A 21941-nucleotide genomic window follows, 5' to 3' on the forward strand; every position below is an offset into this window, starting at 1 on the left:
AAAAACATATAAAAAACATGTTATCAAATCTCATGTTCCAGAAGTACTATTATATAATCTATTTTAAAATTATAATTTTTAATCTCTTAATTAGAATTTTTTATCAGTATGTCATTCTTCTTGGATGTTAAAGCCTTCTTTCTGACCAGGACTAAAATTCTATAATATTTATAAGGAAACTGAACAACATCTAGAAAACACAAGATACATATTAATTCCAATAAGTTGCACAATGAGAAGTAGCACAGAAACTCTGATATTGCATATAGAAACTGTTTTTAAAAATACTGATTACACTCTAGCTGGTTTGGCTCAGTGGATAGAGCATTGGCCTATGGACTGAAGGGTCAAGGGCACATGCATGGGTTGTGGGCTCAATCCCCAGTACAGGGCATGCGGGAGGCAGCCGATCAATGATTCTCTCACATCATTGATGTTCTATTTTTCCTCTCCCTTCCTCTCTGAACTCAATAAAAATATAAAAAAATAAAAATAAAAAATACTGCCCTGACTGACCGGTTTGGCTCAGTGGATAGAGTGTTGGCCTGGGGACTGAAAGGTCCCAGGTTCGATTCCAGTCAAGGGCATGTGCCTTGGTTGCGGGCACATCCGCACTGGGGGGTGTGTAGGAGGCAGCTGATCGATGTTTCTCTCTCATCGATGTTTCTAACTCTCTATACCTCTCCTTTCCTCTCTGTGAAAAATCAAAATATATTTAAAATTTTTTTAAAATAAAAAATACTGATTAACTTTGAATAAAGACCCAGTGGGTGATTTAGAGCAGTGCTACCCAAAGTATGATTCATGGACCTATGCCAGTTTATGAAATGTTAGCTATCAATATGCAGTGAGATAGGGACTTGTGCCAGTATGTAAAACATTTACAGTAGTAAGCCCACTGTTTAGTTTATCTGACTTTTTCATAGCAAAATTTTCTTGGTGAAGGAAGTAGTGTATTGAATTGCATTCTTATGCAAGCCTCTTATTTGAAAACAGACCATCAATACACAGTTTACAGACCAGCTACATTGAGTAGAACTTGTTTACAGAGGAGGTAGTTGTATATCGCACTGAGATCTTTCCTGGTTTAACAAAGAAAAGTTTATATATTTATACTATTACCAAATGGAAATCTTAGTCCATATTCTCACAATTTTTTTAGTAATTAAATTTTTATTTTTTAAAAAAAATTATCAGCTGATTACTTTGTCTTTGTCATTCCAGAAAACTAGCTAACTGGTTTTTTTGTGAGATGTAGGGTTAGTGAAGTAATTGAGATTGCAGCTTTTGGAAGACCCTTTTTTTGTGTAATTAATATTTAATTTCATTACTAGAGGCCCGGTGCACAATGTTCGTGCACTGGGTGGTGGTGGGCTCTCTTGCAGTCCAGGACCCCTTGGGGGATGTCTGATTGCTGGCTTAGGCCCGCTCCTAAGCCAGCAGTCAGACATCCCCCAAGGGGTCCTTAGTGTTTCTGTGGAGGCGAGAGAGGCTCCCACCATCACCACTACACTCACCAGCTGTGAGCCTGGCTTCTGGCTGAGTGGTGCTCCCCCTGTGGGAGTGCACTGACCACCAGGGGGCAGCTCCTGCATTGAGTGTCTGCCCCCTGGTGGTCAGTGTGCATCATAGCGACCAGTCGTTTCACCATTTGGTTGATTTGCATATTAGCCTTTTATTACATAGGATATTTACTGGCTAGGGAACAACCTACATATGGGTAGATTACTTTGAATACCTAGATATCTAGAAATAAAATATCTATCTATACTTTTTTTTAGTCTAGCTTAGTGATTCTTAGACTTTGTGATTTCTAAATTATATTTAAGGGGGAGGCTAAAATATGTTTGATGCTCTTGAGCAGCCAGTATGACTGCTGAGTAGTGTGTAAAGGGGAGGTGGTAGGAAATGAGAAGTGATAGGGTCGGATCATATAGGGCTCTGTAGACTATTATAACGTTGACTTTAGCTGGGAGTAAGCTGGTCAGCCATTAGAGAATTTTGAACAGAGAACTGATATGATATGACTTGAGTTTAATAAGAATTCTCTGGCTGTGATGTTGAAATAGAACATAGGGCTCTGGCAGGTTTGCTTAGTAGTTAAAGCGTCAGCCCGCGAACCTTCAATGAAGAGTGAGATATTAGCTGGATCAAATGCTGCAAGTAGTTCAAGCAGGAAGAAGACTTTAAATTTGACTATTGACTGAGCCATAAGGAGGCCATTGATAACCTTGACAAGTAAGTGCATGGGATGAAAACCTGCTTGGAGTGAGTACAAGAGAAAACTGGAAATCCTCATATACAGCCAATAGGAATATAACAGCTCATTTTGTCTCAGAAAGTATGCAGACAAAAGCAAGTAGAGGGTGGTAAAAGCAGGGAGGACATTTGGCATATTAATATCATTTAAATGTTAGTTAGCAAAGCTTTGAGGAAATAGGCCACAGGGTAGACATTTTTAATAGGAAAAAAGAAATATTAATGAAGAAATATCTAGATCTGGGGTATTGAAAGAGGTTTGAAAGTTTTGGGTGAGGGGGAATCAGCAACTAGGAGTAGCGTGAAAGCAATATCCTAATGGGGTTGGGGGGAAAGTGAGCAAGAGTGGTATGAAAAAAGAGATTCTGAAGAATTTGCCTCACCAAAAGTAAACTTTATTCAGGGCCAATCCTGCTATGACAAATTGTTTAATTTTCTAAACTATTTAATTTTTTTCCTCTTGAGATTACTCCAGTTCTCTAGAGAAACCAGAGACACTTTTGAGTTAATAAGCAAACACTTGTAGAAAGATTATAAGAGAAACCATTAATTGCTTTTCTAGCACCTAGCTGAGAAACCACACGGGAATGGGAATTTTGATTGGCATAGGTTAGATGAGGAGTGAATTTTAATTTGGAAATTTCTTACTAGAATAGTAGAGCAGGGCCATACATGGACAAGGTTTGTTGGCGAGCTTTGGCATAAAGAAATGAACAAGACAAGCTAGAATACCTAGGAAGTGCTAGGAGGTCTAATAAAATAAGGTGAGGAAGAAGTGTAGGTGGAAAGTAGAAAATGGGTAGAAAGATAATGTATAAAAAAGTATAACGCAAATTGGAATTTATATTGTAACTTTACTTATCTGAAATAGTTTGTGTGAGGATTAGACTAACATAAGGTGGCACTTACTACATTTTAACTATATTATACTTCATCATTATCTTATTCTGTTTCCTGTATGTTGTTTGCCCAACCAAATTACTGGCTTTTTTAAAATATGTTTTTATTGATTTCAGAGAGGGAGAGAGAAGTAGAAGCATCAATGAGGAGAATCATTGATTGGCTGCCTCCTGCATGCCCCCTACTGGGGATTGAGCCTACAACCCAGGTATGTGCCCTTGACTGGAATCGAACCTGGGACCCTTCAGTCCACAGATCGACACTCTATCCACTAAGCCAAACCAGCTAGGGCAAATTATTGTTTTTAAAGAGAACCATTCATTTCCTAATATTTGTTTTAACCCATTACTAAACATATAATAGACTCACAATAAATAGTTTTGCTTTCTTTGCTTTTTTTTTACTTTATTTGTATTTATTTTATGCTGAATTTACTCCTGGGCCATATGTTTGGTGTTTTTTGTTTTTGTTTTGGTTTTGGGTTTTTTTAAATATGTTTTTTTATTGAGAGAGAGAGGAAGGGAGAGGGGGAGAGAGAGAAATAAATATCGATCGGCTGCCTCCTATATGCCCCCTACTGGGGATTCATACCTAATATTGTAACCAGGGCATGTACCAGCACCAGGAATCAAACTGGTGACCTCTCAATGTCTGGGAGGACAGTTCAACCAACTGAGTCACACAGCACACAGGCCAGGGCCAGGGCCATAAGTTTTTGTTTCTTCAGTTTCTTCTGGGATATCTTTTTCTTCTGTGCAACCTCCTTTTCTGGTTTGGGAACAGTCTGCTCTTTTTCAGTAAGGATCATCTCAGTGTGGTAGAGAGGGCTGAAGTACGGGTTAATCCGCCCATGAGCTCTGTAAATTCTATGCTGCATCTTGGGAATTTTGTGCACCTGAATGTGTTCAATGACCAGAGAATATACATCTAAACCCTTAAGTTCAGCATTGCTCTCTGCATTTTTAAGCATGTGCAGCAAAAATTCACTCTTTTGGGGCCACCCTGTGTCCAGCCCCACTGTTTTGTCTGGGTTATCTATCAACTCCACTATTGTAACGACGGAATGGCACACATTGCTTCTGTAAAGTGACGTCCTTCAGATACTTGGTGGCTTTTTGAATATGCATACCTTTGATGGCCTGGGCAGTTTCACAAGTGTTCTTAAAGTGAACATGAAGATTTGAACATCTTGATGTGCATGATTTTGTGGGGCTTTCTGGGTCAAGTAAATAGCAAACTATTTTCAGAGGTCACCTCTGGCTGCTTTCGGGAAGAGCTGAATAAATAGTTACTGACTCAAATAATATTGTTGACCAGTTTCAGATAATAAAGGTTAGAAAAGTTAGACAAAACAGCACTCTTAAAAGAAGATTTATTTAGGTATCTAAATCTGAAAGATATTCCCTTAAAAACTCAAACTCTGCCCTTTTTTTTTTTTTTTTTTTTTTTTTTGGTTAATCCTCACCTGGAGGATATTTTTTCCATTTCTTTTCAGAGAGAGTGTAAGGGAGGGAGGGAGGGGAAGAGAAAGAGAGGGAGGGGGGAGAGAGAGAAAGAAAGAGAGAGAGAGAGAGAAACATTGATGTGAGAGAGACTGGTTGCTACTGGCTGCCTGCCACACATGCCCTGACCAGAGGCAGGGAGTGAACCCACAACCCATGTACATGCCTTTGACCAGACCCTTCAGTGTGCAGACCAATGCTCCAACCACTGAGCAAACCAGACAGCATCAAACTCTGCCTTTTAAAAATATCTGTGCCTTTTAAAAATATCTGATTCTTCACCCTTGCCTGTTTGGCTCAGTGACTGAAAGATCCCGGGTTCTATTCTGGTCACGGGAACATGCCCGGGTTGCCGGCTCAATCCCCAGTAGGGGGCGGGCAGGAGGCAGCTGATCAATGATTCTCTCTCATCATTTGATGTTTCTATCTCTCTCTCCCTTTCCCTTCCTCTCTGAAATCAATAAAAAATAAATAATATAATAAGTAAAAATATCAAATTCTTCAATCAAGTGAAATATAGGATACAAGTATAGCAATTAGGTTCTCAAATATATGTACGTGTGTGTGTGTGTGTGTATAGATATAGATATAGATATAGATATAGATATAGATATAGATATAGATACATATATATGGTAAATAAACAGTGTGCCATATATTATATGGACTCAGAAATATTTGTTATATAGACTTGCTTATATATCTCTGAAAATCAATTCGTTTAGTGCTTTTGGAGTTCTTGTACCTATGCAGAATAAAATCTTTCCTAGATTTTGCTATCTTTTTATTTATTTTATTTTTTAAACTTATCTATTTTTGAAAGTATAGATGTCCCCCTTTTTTCCCATTGACCCCTTCTACCCCACACCCACCTAAATCTTGCTATCCTAAAGTTCTAGTTAAAAGTACAAATAATAACATGGCCAGTGTGGCTCAGTGGTTCAGTGTTGACCTATGAACCAGGAAGTCACAGTTCGATTCCTAGTCAGAGTACATGCCTAGGTTCTAGGCTTGATCCCCAGTGGGGGGGGTGTGCAGGAGGCAGCCGATTGATGATTCTTTCTCATCATTAATGCTTTACCTATCCCTCTCCCTTCTTCTCTTAAATCAATAAAATATATTTTGAAAAAAAACTACAAATAATATATTAATGTTCAAAACAGTTGTAGTGGTTTTTTTTAGCAGAGTTGGAGAGCTTAAGAGAATACTTGATGCAGTCTTTAGAAGTTTATTTTGAATTAGAAAATAAAGGTTGTATTATAAAAATTTTTATCAACTTGTTAGTGATTTGGGAGGCTAGGTGAGAAGCTGGTGTTATATATAACTGTTTATATCAAAATAAATACCAGGTAAATTAAAGATTTAACATTGAAAAAGATAAACATAAAGTTATATGAAGAAGGCATATGTGAATGTTTGTATATTTTGTAAAAAATTATTTTAGAGAGAGGAAGTAGGGGAGAGAGAGAGAGAGAGAGAGAGAGAGAGAGAGAGAGAGAGAGAGAGACATTGATGCGAGAAACATCCATCGGCTGCCACCCTCATGTGCACAACCTGGTTATGTGTCCTGACTGGGAATCGAACCCATCGTCCACTAGTGTATGGGATGACTCTCCAACCAACTGAGCCACACTGGCCAGGGCTATTTTGATACTTTTAAGATGTGAAGATCTTTCTACACATGACATCCAACCCAGAAGCTATTAATAGAAGAATTTGACTATATTAAAATTAAATATTTCTGTATCACACAAACAATAGACAAAAAAGCATAACCATAAAGTTAGAAGCCAATATGGGGGGCAAATATTTTCCACATGTATAATAATAAATGTTCTAATTTCTCTAATTGAAAAAGAGCTTTTATAGTTCAGTAAGAAGAAATAATACTTGTGAAGGCAGGCAATTAAAAGAAAAGGAGTATATATAGTTAATACATAATTAAAAAGACAAAACATAGATAAGGCACTGCAGATGTAAAATGGAGCTACATATATTTAAAAGGTGCCACATATACCAAAAGTCATATAGATATATTAAATAGGTGATACCAAATAAAAACACATATAAAATACATCAATTTTTTAAATGCAAAAAATTTTTGTTTACTTCTCAGAATGGCGCAAACATTTAGAAGACTGATAACACCCATTCTTGGAAAGGTAATGGGGTAATAGTTATATTATTAATAACAGTGAAACTTGGTACAGCCATTTAGAGCTTTATTGTAATATATGGAAAGATGCTCAAATATAAACTGGAAGAAAGAGAAAGCTCAAAAGCATTAGAATATTTAATTGAAAAAATATATGAGACTACCCTGGCCAGTGTGGCTCGGTTGGAGAGTTGTCCCATAAACTGAAGGGTTGTGGGTTCGATTCCCGGTCAGGTCACATACCTAGGTTGTAGGATTGGGTTTGATCCCCGGTTGGGGTACATCCAGGATGTGGGGGCTGATTGCTGTTTTTCCTCTCACTTTGATGTTTCTCTTCCTTTCTCTCTAAAATCAATGGACATATCCTCAGGTGAGGATTAAAAATATACATCTGAGACAAATAACAATTTTCTCTGATTAGAATTAGGTGGTTAATTTTATATGTCACTTATTGCTACAATTTAAAATTTAAATCTGATATTTTTTTAAAGGCAACTTCACAATTTCTTTTTACAGGAGATTACATGCTTGATGCAAAGCCAAAAGAAATTTCAGAAATTCAACGTTTAAATTATGAACAGGTAATATAAACAATTTTTATTATATTAAAATATGTCATTTTTAACTTAAGGATATATTCATTGATCTCAATCAATGACCAGTCTCTGTTTTATATGAATACTAGAGGCCCGGTGCTCGTGCACGGGGGGGGGGGGGGGGGGGGGGGGGGAGGGGATGTGTCCCTCAGCCCAGCCTGCACCCTCTCCAATCTGGGACCCCTCAAGGGCAGTCAGACATCTCTCTCACAATCCAGGACTGCTGGCTCCCAACTGCTCATCTGCCTGCCTTCCTTCCTGATTGCCCCTAACCACTTTTGCCTGCCAGCCTGATCATCCCCTAACCACTCCCCTGCCAGCCTGATAGATGCCTAACTGCTCCCCTGCCAGCCCAATTGCCCCTAATTGCCCTCCCCTGCCGGCCTGGTCACCCCTAACTGCCCTTCCCTGCTGGCCTGATTGGCCCTAACTGCCCTCCCCTGCTGACCTGGTTCCCCCAACTGCTCTCTCCTGCAGGCCTGGGTCCCCCCCAACTGCCCTATCCTGCAGGACTGGTCGCCCCAACTTCCCTCCTCTGCCAGCCTGGTCACCCCTAACTGCCCTCCCCTGCCACCCTCATCGCCCCTAACTGCTCTCCTCTGCAGGTCTGGTCCCCCCCACCCAACTGCCCTCCCCTGCAGGCCTGGTCACCCTTAACTGCCCTCCCCTGCAGGCTTGATTGCCCCCAACTACCCTCCCTTGCAGGCCTGGTCCCTCCCAACTGCTCTCCCCTGCAGTCCTGGATCCCCCCCAACTGCCCTTCCCTGCAGGCCTGGTCACCCCCAACTTCCCTCCTCTGCCAGTCTGGTCACCCCTAACTGCCCTCCCTTGCAGGCTTGATCGCCCACAACTGCCCTCCCTTACTGGCCATCTTGTGGTGGCCATCGTGTGTCCACATGGGGGCAGCCATCTTGTGTGTTGGAGTGACAGTCAATTTGCCTATTACTCTTTTATTAGATAGGAGGATATGTGCTATATAGAATGAAACATAGATATTATTCTATAGGCCTACGTAGAATGGTAACCTGGTATTTTCTTTGCAAAGTTGATTTTCAAGTGATTTTGTCATTCATTCATCTTTCCTCATGTTATTTAAAATAAGCAGTTGTTAGATACTTTTTGTTTCAACTTTGAAATAAAAACTTTATCATTAGCTTTGAGAGTAGTAATGTATCAAGTTGATATTGCTAAGTGTAAGCTGGTGTTTAATGTTCCACAGGTATAATGTAATAGTGTTCTATTTTATGTGAGCAGGAATGTTCAAGCCTAAATTTTAGGAAGACCAATGCAGAGCTGTAATCTTCCTAATTAAACCCTTTTTACCAGAAATTGTAATGTAAACTAAGAGCATATTTTTCCCAGTTTTGCTTACACAAGACAACACTGTATTTGTGTGTTTCTATGACAGTTTTTTAAATGACTACAAGTAGATTTTTAAAATATTTTGGTATGGCCCTAGCCAGTTTGGCTCAGTGGATTGAGCATAGGCCCATAGACTAAAGAGTCACAGGTTCAATTCCTGTCAAAGGCACATACCTCCGTTGCAGGCATCGATGTTTCTCTTTATCTCTCCCCACTCCCTTCCACTCTCTCTAAAAATCAATGGAAAAATATCCTCAGGTGAGGATTAACAAAAAAATTAAAAAATAGATATTTTGGTATGTTAGAAGTACCTTTGGGTGACCTTGACTCATGCACTAGGAAATCACTGGTTCAATTCTCAGTTAGGGCACATGCCCAGGTTGTGGGCTTGATCCCAGTAGGGGGCATGCAGGAGGCAGCTGATCCATGATGTTTCTCTCTCATTGATGTATCCCTCTCCCTTCCTCCCTCTCTAACAATCAATAAAAACATATATATGGGGAAAATTCTAAAACATACTTCAACCACTGGCTTACAGGAACCAATAGTAACTCTGATGATGTAAGCAACCATTCCTAGGATCTATATTTTATATTATCATAACTTTGATTTAGGAAAAAGATAACAAAATACATATCCCTTTAAACTTTTTGTTTATAAATTTGTTGATTTTTAATCACTTTATTAATCTTTATGGAGCTTATCATATTATATCAATATATTTTAATACTATGTAACCTATTAAAAATGTGGAAGATCTATAAAGGTGTAAGCTATGCCTATGGTTTTGAGAAGCCCTCTGCCATCTAGCAGCGAGCCATTCTTCCTTGTATCAAGGGTTATGATGTGATCGCTTAGACCCAATCTGGGATGGGAAAATAGTCACTTTTGCCATACGGATTCTGCAACAGATTGAATTGGATCTAAAGGCCACCCAGGTCTTGGCCCTGGCACCCACTAGAGAATTGACACAGCAGATACAGAAGGTAGTCATGGCTTTAGGAGATTACATGGCTGCCTCCTGCCTGATTTGGGGGTACAAGTGTGTGTGCTGAGTTACAGAAGCTGCAGATGGAAGCTCCCCCTATCATCGTGGGCACCCCAGGCCATGTGTTTGATATGCTTAACCTCAGATACCTGTCTCCCAAATGTATCAAGCGGTTTGTGCCCTAACCGGTTTGGCTCAGTGGATGGAGCATCAGCCTGCGGACTGAGGCGTCCCAGGTTCGATTCCGGTCAAGGGTATGTACCTTGGTTGCGGGCACATTCCTGGTAGGAGGTGTGCAGGAGGCAGCTGATCGATGTTTCTGATTCTCTATCCCTCTCCCTTCCTCTCTGTAAAAAATCAATGAAATATATTTAAATAAAAGAGGTTTGTACTAAATGAAGCTGATGAAATATTAAGCTATGGGTTCAAGGACCAGATCTATGACATATCCCAAAAGCTCAACAGCAAAACCCAGTTGGAATTACTGTCAGCTACAATGCCTTCCGATATGCTTGAGGTGACCAAGAAGTTCATGAGGGACCCCATTCGGATTCTTGTCAAGAAGGAAGAGTTGACTGTGGAAGGTATCTGCCAATTCATCAATGTGAAAGGAGAGTGGAAGCTGGACACATTGTGTGACTTGTATGAAATCCTCACCATTACCCAGGCAGTCATCTTCATCAACACTGAAAGAAAGGTTGATTGGATCACTGAGAAGATGCACACCCAAGACTTTACTGTCTCTTCACTGTGCATGGATATGTGGACCAAAAGGAATGAGTTGTAATAATGAGGGAGTTCCGCTCTGGCTCTAACAGAGTATTGATTACCTCAGACCTGTTGACCAGAGGCATTGATGTGCATCAGGATTCTTTAGTCATCAACTATGACCTTCCCACCAACAGGGAAAATTATATCCACAGAATCAGTTGGGGTGGATGTTTTGGCCATAAGGGTGTGGTTATTAATATGGTAACAGAAGAAAACAAGAGGACTTTTTCTTTTTTTTAATCCTCACTGGAGGATATTTTTCCATTGGTTTTTAGAGAGAGTGGAAGAACTGGGGAGAGACAGAGGGAGAGACACATTGATTGGTTGCCTCCCATACACACCCTGACCAGGGCCGGGGATTGAGCCTGCAACCAAGTTACATGCCCTTTACCGGAATTGAACCCGGGACCCTTCAGTCCACAGGCCGATGCTCTATCCACTGAGCCAAACCAGCTAGGGCAAGAGGACTCTTTGAGACATTGAGGCCTTCTACAACACCTCCATTGAGGAGATGCCCCTCATTGTTGCTGACCTCATCTCAGAGGGGCTGGCCTGCTATCCCAGCCAGCGTTCTCAGTCCTTGGCAGGCTGAGGAGGAGGAGCAGGAGGGGAGAGAGAAGGGAGCCAAGGGATGGCTATCTTGTCATTTTTTTTTTCTTTTCCTTTGAATAAATGCCACTTTTTGAGGCAAAAAATATATATATAAAATAAATTTGCATGTAACTTTTGATTCCCCAAAAATTTAGATGCTAATAGCCTACTATTGACCAGAACCCTTACCAATAATATAAACAGTCTATTAACACATATTTTATATCTTATAAGTATTATGTACTGTATTATAATGAAGTAAGCTAGAGAAAAGAAAATGTTAGGAAAATCATAAAGAAAAAATACAATATTGAATGTCAAACTATAATTTTAAAATAAAGGAAATCATAAAGAGAAAAATACATTTACAGTATTTACTGAAAAAGATGTTTGTATAAGTGAATGTATGTAATTCAATCTGATGTTATTCTAGGGTCAAGTATATTTGGGGAAACATAGTTATTAGAAAGGTGAAACTGATGAAAGCCAAAGATTATATAATAATGTTATTCTGTTATACATTTTCTCATTCATAAATTTTAAATATTTGAATAATTTTTTGTTTTCACTGTGTCCAGTCTCTTAGAATGGAATTTTATCAGTTATTTGGTAAAACAAAACTTTGTTCTTATGACCTAAATTTGTCTTTTTCAGATTTCAGAGAGAGTCCTGAGTTTAACATAAAAGGATTTATTTCGTGTTCTACTATAAGCTCTCCAGTAGGCTATAGTCTACTCCTCTTTTATATCTTCAATATGTATCACAGAGTCTGATTAACAGTAGGAATTCAATAAAGTTTTATTAAATTTTATATATTGGCTTTTATTTGTTTCATCAAAAATATCCTTTAAGTATGTCCATATTTAATGTATCAAAATTTAGAAAAACATGTTTTAAAATAGTCTTTATTACAGACTGTGTGACTATATTTAATGAGAAAACTGATGTGCATAGAATAACTCCTTGAGTTGGCCGACAAGTGTTTGTGATCCAGCCTCTGTCTCTCAGACTTCATCTCCCACCACTTTCCAATTTATTTATTTTGTCCTAGCCATGCTTGACTCCTTGCTGTTCCATGGACACAGTATTGAACTCATTTCTGCATCAGAGTTTTTGCACTAGTGTCCACTTTGTCTGGAATGGTTTTTTCCTAGAGCTTCCCAAGACAGTATTTTGCTTGGTTACTATTTAGGTATCATTTTTTTAAAATGTTTTTATTGACTTTTAGAGAAAGAGGAAGGGAGAGGGAGAGAGATCGAAACATTGATGAGAGAGCCCTGACTGGTTTGGCTCAGTGGATAGGGCGTCGGCCTGCAGACAAGGATTCCGGATTCGATTCCAGTCAAGGGCGTGTACCTTGGTTGCGGGCACATCCCCAGGAGCGGGTGTGCAGGAGGTAGCTGATTGATGTTTCTCTTTCATCAGTGTTTCTAACTCTCTATCCTTCTCCCTTCCTCTCTGTAAAAAATCAATAAAATATATATTTTTTTAAAAGGAAACATTGATGAGAGAGAAATATCATCAGTCGGCTGCCTTCTGCACACCCCCTAGTGGGGATTGAACCCGCAGCCTGGGCATGTGCCCTGACCAGGAATCCACCCAGCAACCTCCTGGTGCATGGTTTGATGCTCAACCACTGAGCCATACTGGCTGGGCTAGGTGTCATTTTTAAAGAGCCCTCTCCCCCTTTTTAAAGCACTCTAAGTTCACAGCAAAATTAATAAAAATTACAAAGTTCCCATATACCTCTGGTCTCCAAACACGCACCCACAATCTCCCTGACTATCAAAATCCTGTACCAGAGTGAATACATTTGTTATAATTGATGAAACTACACTGATACATAATTAATACCCAAAGTCCATAGTATACATTATGGTTCACTCTTTGTGTGATATATTCTATGAGTTTGACCAATATATAATGACATGCATCTATCATAGTATCATACATAATAGTTTCACTGCCCTAAAAATCCTCTGTGCTCTGCCTATATATCCCTCGCTCCTCCTAACCTCTGGCAACCACTGATCTCGCTGTCTGCATTGTTTGTCTTTCTCACATTGTCATTTGGAATCATACAGCATATAGCCACATTCCAGACAAAGTGGACGCTAGTGCAAAAACTCTGATACAGAAATGAGTTCAATACTGTGTCCATGGAATAGCAATGAGTCAAGCATGGCTACAACAAAATAAATGAAATAATTTCGAATTGGTATTTTTCACTTAGTAATAATACATTTAAATTTCCTCCATGTCTTAATAGCTCATTTCTTTTTCTTTAATTTTGTGGTTAAAAAAAGATAAAATTCAGTCTCGTAACCATTTTTATTTTTTTTAATTTATTTTATTGATTTTTTACAGAGAGGAAAGGAGAGGGATAGATAGTTAGAAACATTGATGAGAGAGAAACATCGATCAGCTGCCTCCTGCACACTCCCTACTTGGTATGTGCCCGCAACCAAGGTACATGCCCCTGACCGGAATCGAACCTGGGACCCTTGAGTCCACAGGCCGATGCTCTATCCACTGAGCCAAACCGGTTAGGGTGTCATAACCATTTTTAAATGTATAATTCAGTAATGTTAACCGTGTTCACATTGTTTTGTAACATATCTCTAGAACATTTTTATCTTGTAAAACTGAAACTCTGTATCCATCAAACAATTCCTCAGCTCTCTTTCCCTCCAGGCCCCAACCACCATCATTCTACTTTCTGTTCCCATGATTTTGACTACTCTGGATATTTCATATAAGTAGAATAGTGCAGAATTTGTACTTTTGCAATGGCTTATTTTATTCAGCATAATGTCCTCAAGTTTCATCCATATTGTAGCATATAACAGGATTTCCTTTTTTTTTTTTTCTTTAAGGCTGGATAATATTCCATTGTATGTATATACCACATTTTCTTTACATATATGTCAATAGACATGTGTATTGTTTCTACCTCTTGGCTGTTGTGAATAATGCTTCAATGAACCTGGGTATACAAATATCTCTTCAAGACGCCGCTTTCAATTATTTTGGATATATACCTAGAAGTGGAAGAGGCCTTCTTTGACTAGAAACTTTTGTATTTAGGCTTCCTGGTCTAAAATCGGTCCCTCACCCCTGTCACTCTGTACATCCTTGTCCTGCTCAATTTTTCTTACCAATACTTGATATTATATTATGTATTTACTAGTGGCCCGGTGCACGGATTCATGCACATTGAAAGGAAATTAATTAGAAGAAAGATTCATGCGGTAATTACATTACTGCAAAAAATTGCATGTCAAAATAGTATATATAATATAGTATTATAAAATTGAAACACGTGGAAACCAAGATGGCGGCATAGGTAAAGACCTGAAATTGCTGCCTCGCACAACCACTTCAAAACGACAACTAAAAGACAAAACAGACATCATCCAGAACCACAGGAAGGCTGGCTGAGTGGAAATTCTACAACTAGAAGGAAAGAGAAAAGCACACTGAGACTCAGAGGAGCTGCGGAAGTAAAGTGCAGTGGTACGGAGGTGCGTGCATGGAAAGGATTGGCAACTGAGTTCGCGGTTGTCTTTCTCAATTGGGAGGAAGACACAAGCTCCCGAATGCTCTGAACTCCAGTTCTGGGTGAGACTCTGGGGACCCAGACTCATACGGGGAGAAACTGGACTGTCTGGCATCGGGCGGAACTCAAGGGTGGTTTTCTCTCAGAGGTGCTTGCAGCGATTACTGAGGGACACTGAGACCCAGGGGCCTCTTAGGGCAGGACCGATGGTCAGCCATTGCTGTTTGCTCCACCTTGAGACCCCGCCCCACCCAAGCTGTGCACAGAGGTTTTTGTATATGAATGGCCTGGTCCTTTGAAACCTAAAATTACCTAACAAACTGCAGCTGAGTCAGAGAGACCCAGAACATCCAAAAGAAGGCCCAAGGCCCCACAGCAGCTTGCATTGCTTCACAGCTGGGCTTCATCTGGGCACCTCCAAACCCCAAACAAAGAAGAGGAATCTGCAGATCTCTCTGTAGCTCCTGCTGGGTGGCCTCAGACAGAGGCTAAATTAGCACCTCCTTGGAGATCCAAGAGCCAGTGTACCCAGTGGTCAGAGTGGGACCATCCAGATTACAACTCCTCAGATCCATAAGGGACACACTCAGGGGGCAGACTCCGTGAGTGCCAAAGCCCCACTGAAGCAAGTCTTGCCTCATAAGGGTGTCTCCAGCACAGAAGTTCTCCCATCGTAGACACAGCTGATCCTTACAGCCAGTTGGCCTGGAGGTCAATTCCTCCCAGTGATACCAACAACAATCAAGGCTTAACTACAAGACTGTGCACACAGCCCACAAAGGGGTGCACCAAGAGTGTCCACCTCAGGTAACTGGGGAGGCCGAGCCACTGGGCCCTATAGGACACCTAGCACACAAAGCCACTCTGTCAACACAGGGAAGCAGCCAAAATGTGGAGACAAAGAAACAGGTCACAAATGAAAGAAATGGAGGGAAGCAAACTACTGGATATAGAGTTCAAAACCACGGTTATAAGGTTACTCAAGAATTTTCTAGAAACCGCCGATAAATTTAGTGAGACCCTCGAGGATATGAAAAAGGACCAACTAGAAATTAAGCATACACTGACTGAAATAAAGAATAATATACAGAGATCCAACAGCAGACTAGAGGATCGCAAGAATCAAATCAAAGATTTGAAATACAAAGAAGCAAAAAACACCCAACCAGAAAAGCGAAAAGAAAAAAGAATCCAAAAATATGAAGATAGTGTAAGGAGCCTCTGGAACAACTTCAAGCGTACCAACATCTGAATTATGGGGGTGCCAGAAGAAGAGAGAGAGCAAGATATTGAAAACTTATTTGAAGAAATAATGACAGAAAACTTCCCCCACCTGGTGAAAAAAATAGACTTACAAGTCCAGGAAGCGCAGAGAACCCCAAACAAAAGGAATCCAAAGAGGACCACACCAAGACACATCATAATTAAAATGCCAAGGGCAAAAGACAAAGAGAATATTAAAAGCAGCAAGAGAAAAACAGCTACTAGGGAGCACCCATACGATTGTCAGCTGATTTCTCAACAGAAACTATGCAGGCCAGACGGGAGTGGCAAGAATTATTCAAAGTGATGAATAGCAAGAACCTACAACCAAGATTACTCTACCCAGCAAAGCTATCATTCAGAATTGAAGGTCAGATAAAGAGCTTCACAGATAAGAAAAAGCTAAAGGAGTTCATCACCGCCAAACCAGTATTATGAAATGCTGAAAGGTATTCTTTAAGAAGAGGAAGAAGAAGAAAAAGGTAAAGATAAAAATTATGAACAACAAATACATATCTATCAACAATTGAATCTAAAAATCAAGTCAATAAAAAATCTGATGAACAGAATAAACTGGTGAATATAATAGAATCAGGGGCATAGAAAGGGAGTGGACTGACAATCCTTGGAGGAAAGGGGGTGTGAGGGGTGTGGGGGGTGCGGAAAGAGACTAGATAAAAATCATACACCTATGGATGAGGACAGTTGGGGGGGGGGTGTAGGGCAGAGGTTGGGGTGGGAGCTGGGTGGAGGGGAGCTATGGGGGGAGAAAAGAGGAACAACTGTAATAATCTGAACAATAAATATTTATTTTTAAAAAATTAAAACACGTGTGCGATTGGCACCAGCGAGAGCTTTATATGTATCAGGCATGCATAAGTCAGCGCTTATTTTTAAACTACCAGTGGGTGTCATATGCACCGGTTGGTCAGACGGATGGACGGTCTATCACTTAGCCTTTTATATATATAGAATATATTTGTCTCTCGCAATAGCATTAGTTCATGAGATGAGGAATTTTGTCTATTCTATATACATAAATTGTTTTTTAATCTTTATTGTTGAAAGTATTACATATGTCCCTTTTTTTCCCCATTGACCCTATCTAGCTCACCCTACCCCCACCCCAGGCCTTCACCACATTATTGTCTGTGTCCATGGGTTATACATATATGCCTACCAGTTCTTTGGTTGATCTCTTCCCACCCACCCACTCACCACCGTTTTCCCTCTGAGATTTGACAGTCTGTTCTTGCTTCTATGTCTTTGGATCTATTTTGTACATCAGTTTATTTTGTTCATTAGATTCTATATATGAGTGAGATCATATTATATATTTAGAACTCAGATTGATGTCTGGCACATAGTACATACTTAATAAAAATCAGAAATGGAAAATTGGAAGGAAATGTCCTTGCATTTAAATATCTTCTTTATTGCTATTTCCTTTTTCTTATTGTTACCCTTTCCTTTTCTATTTTCAGAATATGAGTGATGCTATGGCAGTCTTGCACAAACTACAGACAGGCTTGGATGTAAATGTGAAATTCACTGGTGTTCGAGTGTTTGAATATACACCAGAATGCATAGTATTTGATCTTCTTGATATTCCTTTATACCATGGGTGGTTAGTGGACCCTCAGGTAAGTAGAAAATTTTAAATTATCTAAACACAAATTTACTAAAAATATTATTACTTTGGCAAATTAATTTAGATTTATATTTTCTGATACTTTCTTTAAGAGTTTTTTAATTTTTAATTTTTATTTATTTATTTTTTTTATCAGAGAGGAAGGAAGAGGGAGAGAGAGATAGAAACATCAATGATGAGAGAATCATTGATCAGCTGCCTCCTGCATGCCCCACACTTGGGTTCGAGCCCACAACCTGGGCATGTGCCCTTGATTAGAATCGAATCTGGGACCTTTCAGTACACAGGCCAATGTTCTATCCTCTGAACCAAACCGGCTAGGGCTGATACTTATATTTTTGTTTTTACCTGGAATGAGCCAAATTGAGAGGTTAAGGAAGCAGTCCTCCGGACTGCTAAACCTGCCCAAGCCCAAGACTTCTGAGTATCTCTTCAGGGAGTTAGGGGCCTCAATTAGGGCCATAGCAGCTAGGCTTTACTTGTTTTTTTATGAACCTGACTATACATTCTTTTTAAACAAATGAAAATTTAGATTTTAAGACTGAATTTATAGAGATGCCATTTCTCTTTAAGTTATAGTTTTAATACAATCTCAAACAAAATCCCAGCAGATTTGTGGGAGTAGTTTTAGAATGTGAAATTTATATGGAAATACAAAGATCTAGGAATAGAAGCCAAGATAGTCTTTAAAAAACAAAAAGTATGTTTTTATTGATTTTAGAGAGAGAAGAAAGGAGAAGGACAGAAAGATAGAGAAATACCAATGTGAGAGAGAAACATGGATCAGCTACCTCCTGCACACCCCCTACTGGGGATCAAGCCCACAACTGGTCTTATGCCCTGAGAGGGAATTGAACCAGCAACCATTTGGTGCATGGACAACGCTCAAACAACTGAGCCTCACCAGCTAGGGCAAAGCCAAGATATTCTTGAAGCAGAATAAGTAGGAAGGACTTGCTCTTCCAGATGCAAAATATTTTAAAGATTGTAGTTAAGAAAGACTTTGAATATATAGACAGAATTAGGGCACTGTAAGGTAATGGGGGAAAGGTAGTCCTTTCAATAAAAGGTGCTAAGACAATTAGATATGTAAATAGTTAGCCAGTTTGATAGCCAATTCAAATTTCTAATTAGATAGCCAATTAGAAAAAATGAAATTATTTCCTCCAAATCACACCATAAAATTGTATTCCATGTGCACTTATCTTTTAACTGTAAAAAATAAAATTATATAATTTGAGAATATGTTTTAACATTAATGATAAGAAAAGGTTCTAAAACGAGACACAAATGTATTAACTATGAAGAACATAGGTGGAACATGAGTACATTAAAATTGAGAATTTGTATTTGTCTAAAGAAATTCCAAAGAGAATGTAAACGTAAGCCACAGAGTAGAAGATGATCGCAACTTACATTAGGATGAATATCCAGAAAGTATACCAGTAAAGTGCTCCTACAGGTACTTTTTTAAATGTAGGCCATGCAGTAAAAAAAGGAGCAAATGATTTTAACAGGCATTTCACAAGAATGGATATACAAGTGGCCAGTGAACATATAAACTAGCCATCCAGGAAATGCAAATTAAAACCAAAATGAGATACCACTCTACACACATCAGGATGGCTAACATCTAAAAGTCTGACAATACTAAATGTTGGAGAAGATGTACGTTGTATTCTCATTTTCTGCTGAAAAGAATGTGAATTGGCTGTATACCTTGGAAAGCAGTTTGAAGTTATCTAGTAAAGTTGAGGATAGGATATCCTAATACTCAGAAATTTGGAAATGCGTGTCCTAGAGAAATTCTTGATATGTGGAACAGGATAAATGTACAAGAATATTCGTAATTATTATTTGTTGTAGCCCCAACTGAAAACAACCTAGTAGCCATCAAAAGATGAAATATTATAGAACAATGAAAAAGAACAGTTGCATACAACTACCTAGCATATTATATATGTGACTATTTGGTTTATTGTTTGTGTTTGCTCCAGAATATAAACTTTATGAAAGCATAGAACATCTGTTTTGTTCTCTGTTGCATCTGCACAATTTCTCTGACAGCACCTAATATATAGTAGTATATAAAAGGCACCCAAATGAATTAATTGAATGAAATATTAATACAGAGATTCAGCCTATGTATTGTTCATTGTTAGTATATACAAGTACAATTGATTTTTGTATATTGATCTGGTATTTGTTATTCTAGTTGTATTTTAGTGGATTCTTTAGGGTTGAAAATTCAGGTTCTTTGGAAAGACAATGAAGTTGACTCACAAAAGAAATGCTCTAAACAGTACAAGTGTTAAAAAAAAAAAAAAAGAATGAAGCCCTAGCTGGTTTGGCTCAGTGGATAGAGTGTCGGCCTGCAGACTGAAGGGCCTCAGGTTCGATTCCAGTTAAGGGCACATGCCCGGGTTGCAGACTCGATCCCCAGTGTGGGGCGTGCAGGAGACAGCCAATCAATGATTCTCTCTCATCATTGATGTTTCTATCTTTTATCCCCTCTCCCTTCCTCCCTTCCTCTCTGAAATCAATAAAATATATATATATACGTGTGTGTGTGTGTGTGTGTGTGTGTGTGTGTGTGTGTGGTGTGTGTGTTTAAAAAAAGAAAAAGAATGAAAATGTAAAAGAATTGTGCCCTCAAATTGCTTCTTAAGGGTTCAAGTTTTCATTTTAAATGAATCAAAGCTGGAAGTCATACTCTTTTGTGTGCTTTACTTAGACTTGTAGCCAAAAGATCCTCTTTCAAAGAAAAGGCCTTATTTGACTCTACATTGAAAGATTGACAAGTGAATACGTTTATGTGCTTTTAGTTAATATGAAATGTTTAAGATATGTATGTAACATTTTCCATAATTCACTGCTTTGACTTTTTCAATTTACTGGTCTTCTCAACCAACCATCAGTTCCACTTGCATGGTTAAGAGGCTTTTATAAAACATGGTAGAATTCTGCAGGAATCCTATATAATAAAAGCCTAATATTCTAAGTGTCTGGTCATCCGTTCAACCAATCAAAGTGTAATATGCTAATGATATGCTAAGGCCGCTCAACCGCTCCCTATGATGTGCATTGACCACCAGGGGGCAGACAGTAGGCCGGTCGACCAGTCGCTATGACGTGCACTGACCATCAGGGGGCAGACGCTCTGACTGGTAGGTTAGCTTGCTGCTTGGGTCCAGCTGATTGAGATTGAGCAAGACGGGCCAGACATGCCCTGGAGCCCTCCCGCGGTTCCTCGCTGGCTGGCCAACCTCCCGCGTCCCTCCCTGGCCCCGATTGTGCACTGGTGGGGTCCCTCGGCCTGTGGCCTAAACCCTCTCGCAATCCGGGACCCCTCGGAGGATGTTGGAGAGCCGGTTTTGGCCCAATCCCGCAGGCCAGGCCTAGGGACCCCACTGGTGCACGAATTTGTGCACCGGGTTTCTAGTAAAAGAAATAAATTATAGCCTATAGCAGAGCAGTTGTTCTCAAATTTTGCTATCCAGCAGTGGAATAGACAATTGAGAAACAACTTGAGCCTGGAATTCTTTTAAATCTTTTTAAAAAATTAATTAAAAAATTTAAAAAAATTAATTTTAGAGAGGGAGGATGGGGTGGAGGAGAGAAAGAAACATTGATGTGAGAGAGATACATCAATCAGTTGCCTCTCGCATGAGCCCTGACCGAGGTATGTGCCCTAACTGGAATCAAACCCGTGACTTTCCAGTGCACAGATGACACTTCAACCAACTAAACCACACTGGCCAGGGCCTAAATCTTTTTAATAAGCTTCCCAGTTTGGAAACTACTGTCCAGAGTATTTCTTGTGCAGATATATGTTAAGACTTAAGGTATTTAAAGAGTAAGTATTCAAGAAGATCATTTGGATAGTGAAAGAAAACATTGGCCCTCTTATTTTTTATATCATTGTATTAACCCTTTGCACTTGCTTGCTTTTTTCTCGATTCCTTTATTCTAATGCTAACCGTGTCAAGTCACACTCGACATCTGAGTGCAAAAGGTTAATTTGTACTTGTTTTATTATGGATATATTATATTAACACAGTACTACATGTAAATAATTTATACATATATCTTCGGGATGGGAGGGCAAACAAAATAAGTTGTTGAGACAGCAGAACTCTATTTTTCTTCAATAACCAAAGCAAAATATAATGGAGAGAGAGTAGAGATGCCCAATTTTATATTCCTATAACTTAAAACATTGAATTCACTTTTCTAGTGAACCTCCAAAGACAAATATTAAATAAGAATCATTAGGCAAATACTGTCCCTGATTAACATACATTAACTTTTCTTCAGGAAAATAAAGTTAGTTGTGTCTACTCA

General features: G+C 39.2%; 3 protein-coding genes across 4 annotated transcripts in view; 2 read left to right on the forward strand and 1 right to left on the reverse strand.

Moving 5' to 3' along the window:
• Positions 1–21941, forward strand: part of MINDY2 (MINDY lysine 48 deubiquitinase 2) — a 65527-nt gene that overhangs the window by 13608 nt on the left and 29978 nt on the right. For both annotated transcript variants that reach the window (XM_079769369.1, XM_079769370.1), the window contains exons 3-4: positions 7333–7397; positions 17431–17589. In XM_079769369.1, the coding sequence (XP_079625495.1) occupies positions 7333–7397; positions 17431–17589 (224 nt within the window). The remainder of the gene's footprint in view (positions 1–7332; positions 7398–17430; positions 17590–21941) is intronic.
• Positions 1593–4577, reverse strand: LOC307098512 (large ribosomal subunit protein uL22-like). The gene is given in 3 exon segments (XM_079769372.1): positions 1593–4164; positions 4167–4193; positions 4196–4577. Coding segments are annotated over 3 exon segments (459 nt in total). The 5' UTR covers positions 4287–4577; the 3' UTR covers positions 1593–3823.
• LOC307097556 (eukaryotic initiation factor 4A-I-like) lies at positions 8581–11459 on the forward strand (the record flags this gene model as incomplete). Its single annotated transcript, XM_079767681.1, is given in 5 exon segments — positions 8581–8631; positions 9686–9760; positions 10145–10513; positions 10516–10539; positions 10543–11459. Coding segments are annotated over 5 exon segments (750 nt in total). The 3' UTR covers positions 10774–11459.

The sequence above is a fragment of the Cnephaeus nilssonii genome, assembly GCF_951640355.1.
Source record: "Cnephaeus nilssonii genome assembly, chromosome: 4".
NCBI classification, from domain to species: domain Eukaryota; kingdom Metazoa; phylum Chordata; class Mammalia; order Chiroptera; family Vespertilionidae; genus Cnephaeus; species Cnephaeus nilssonii.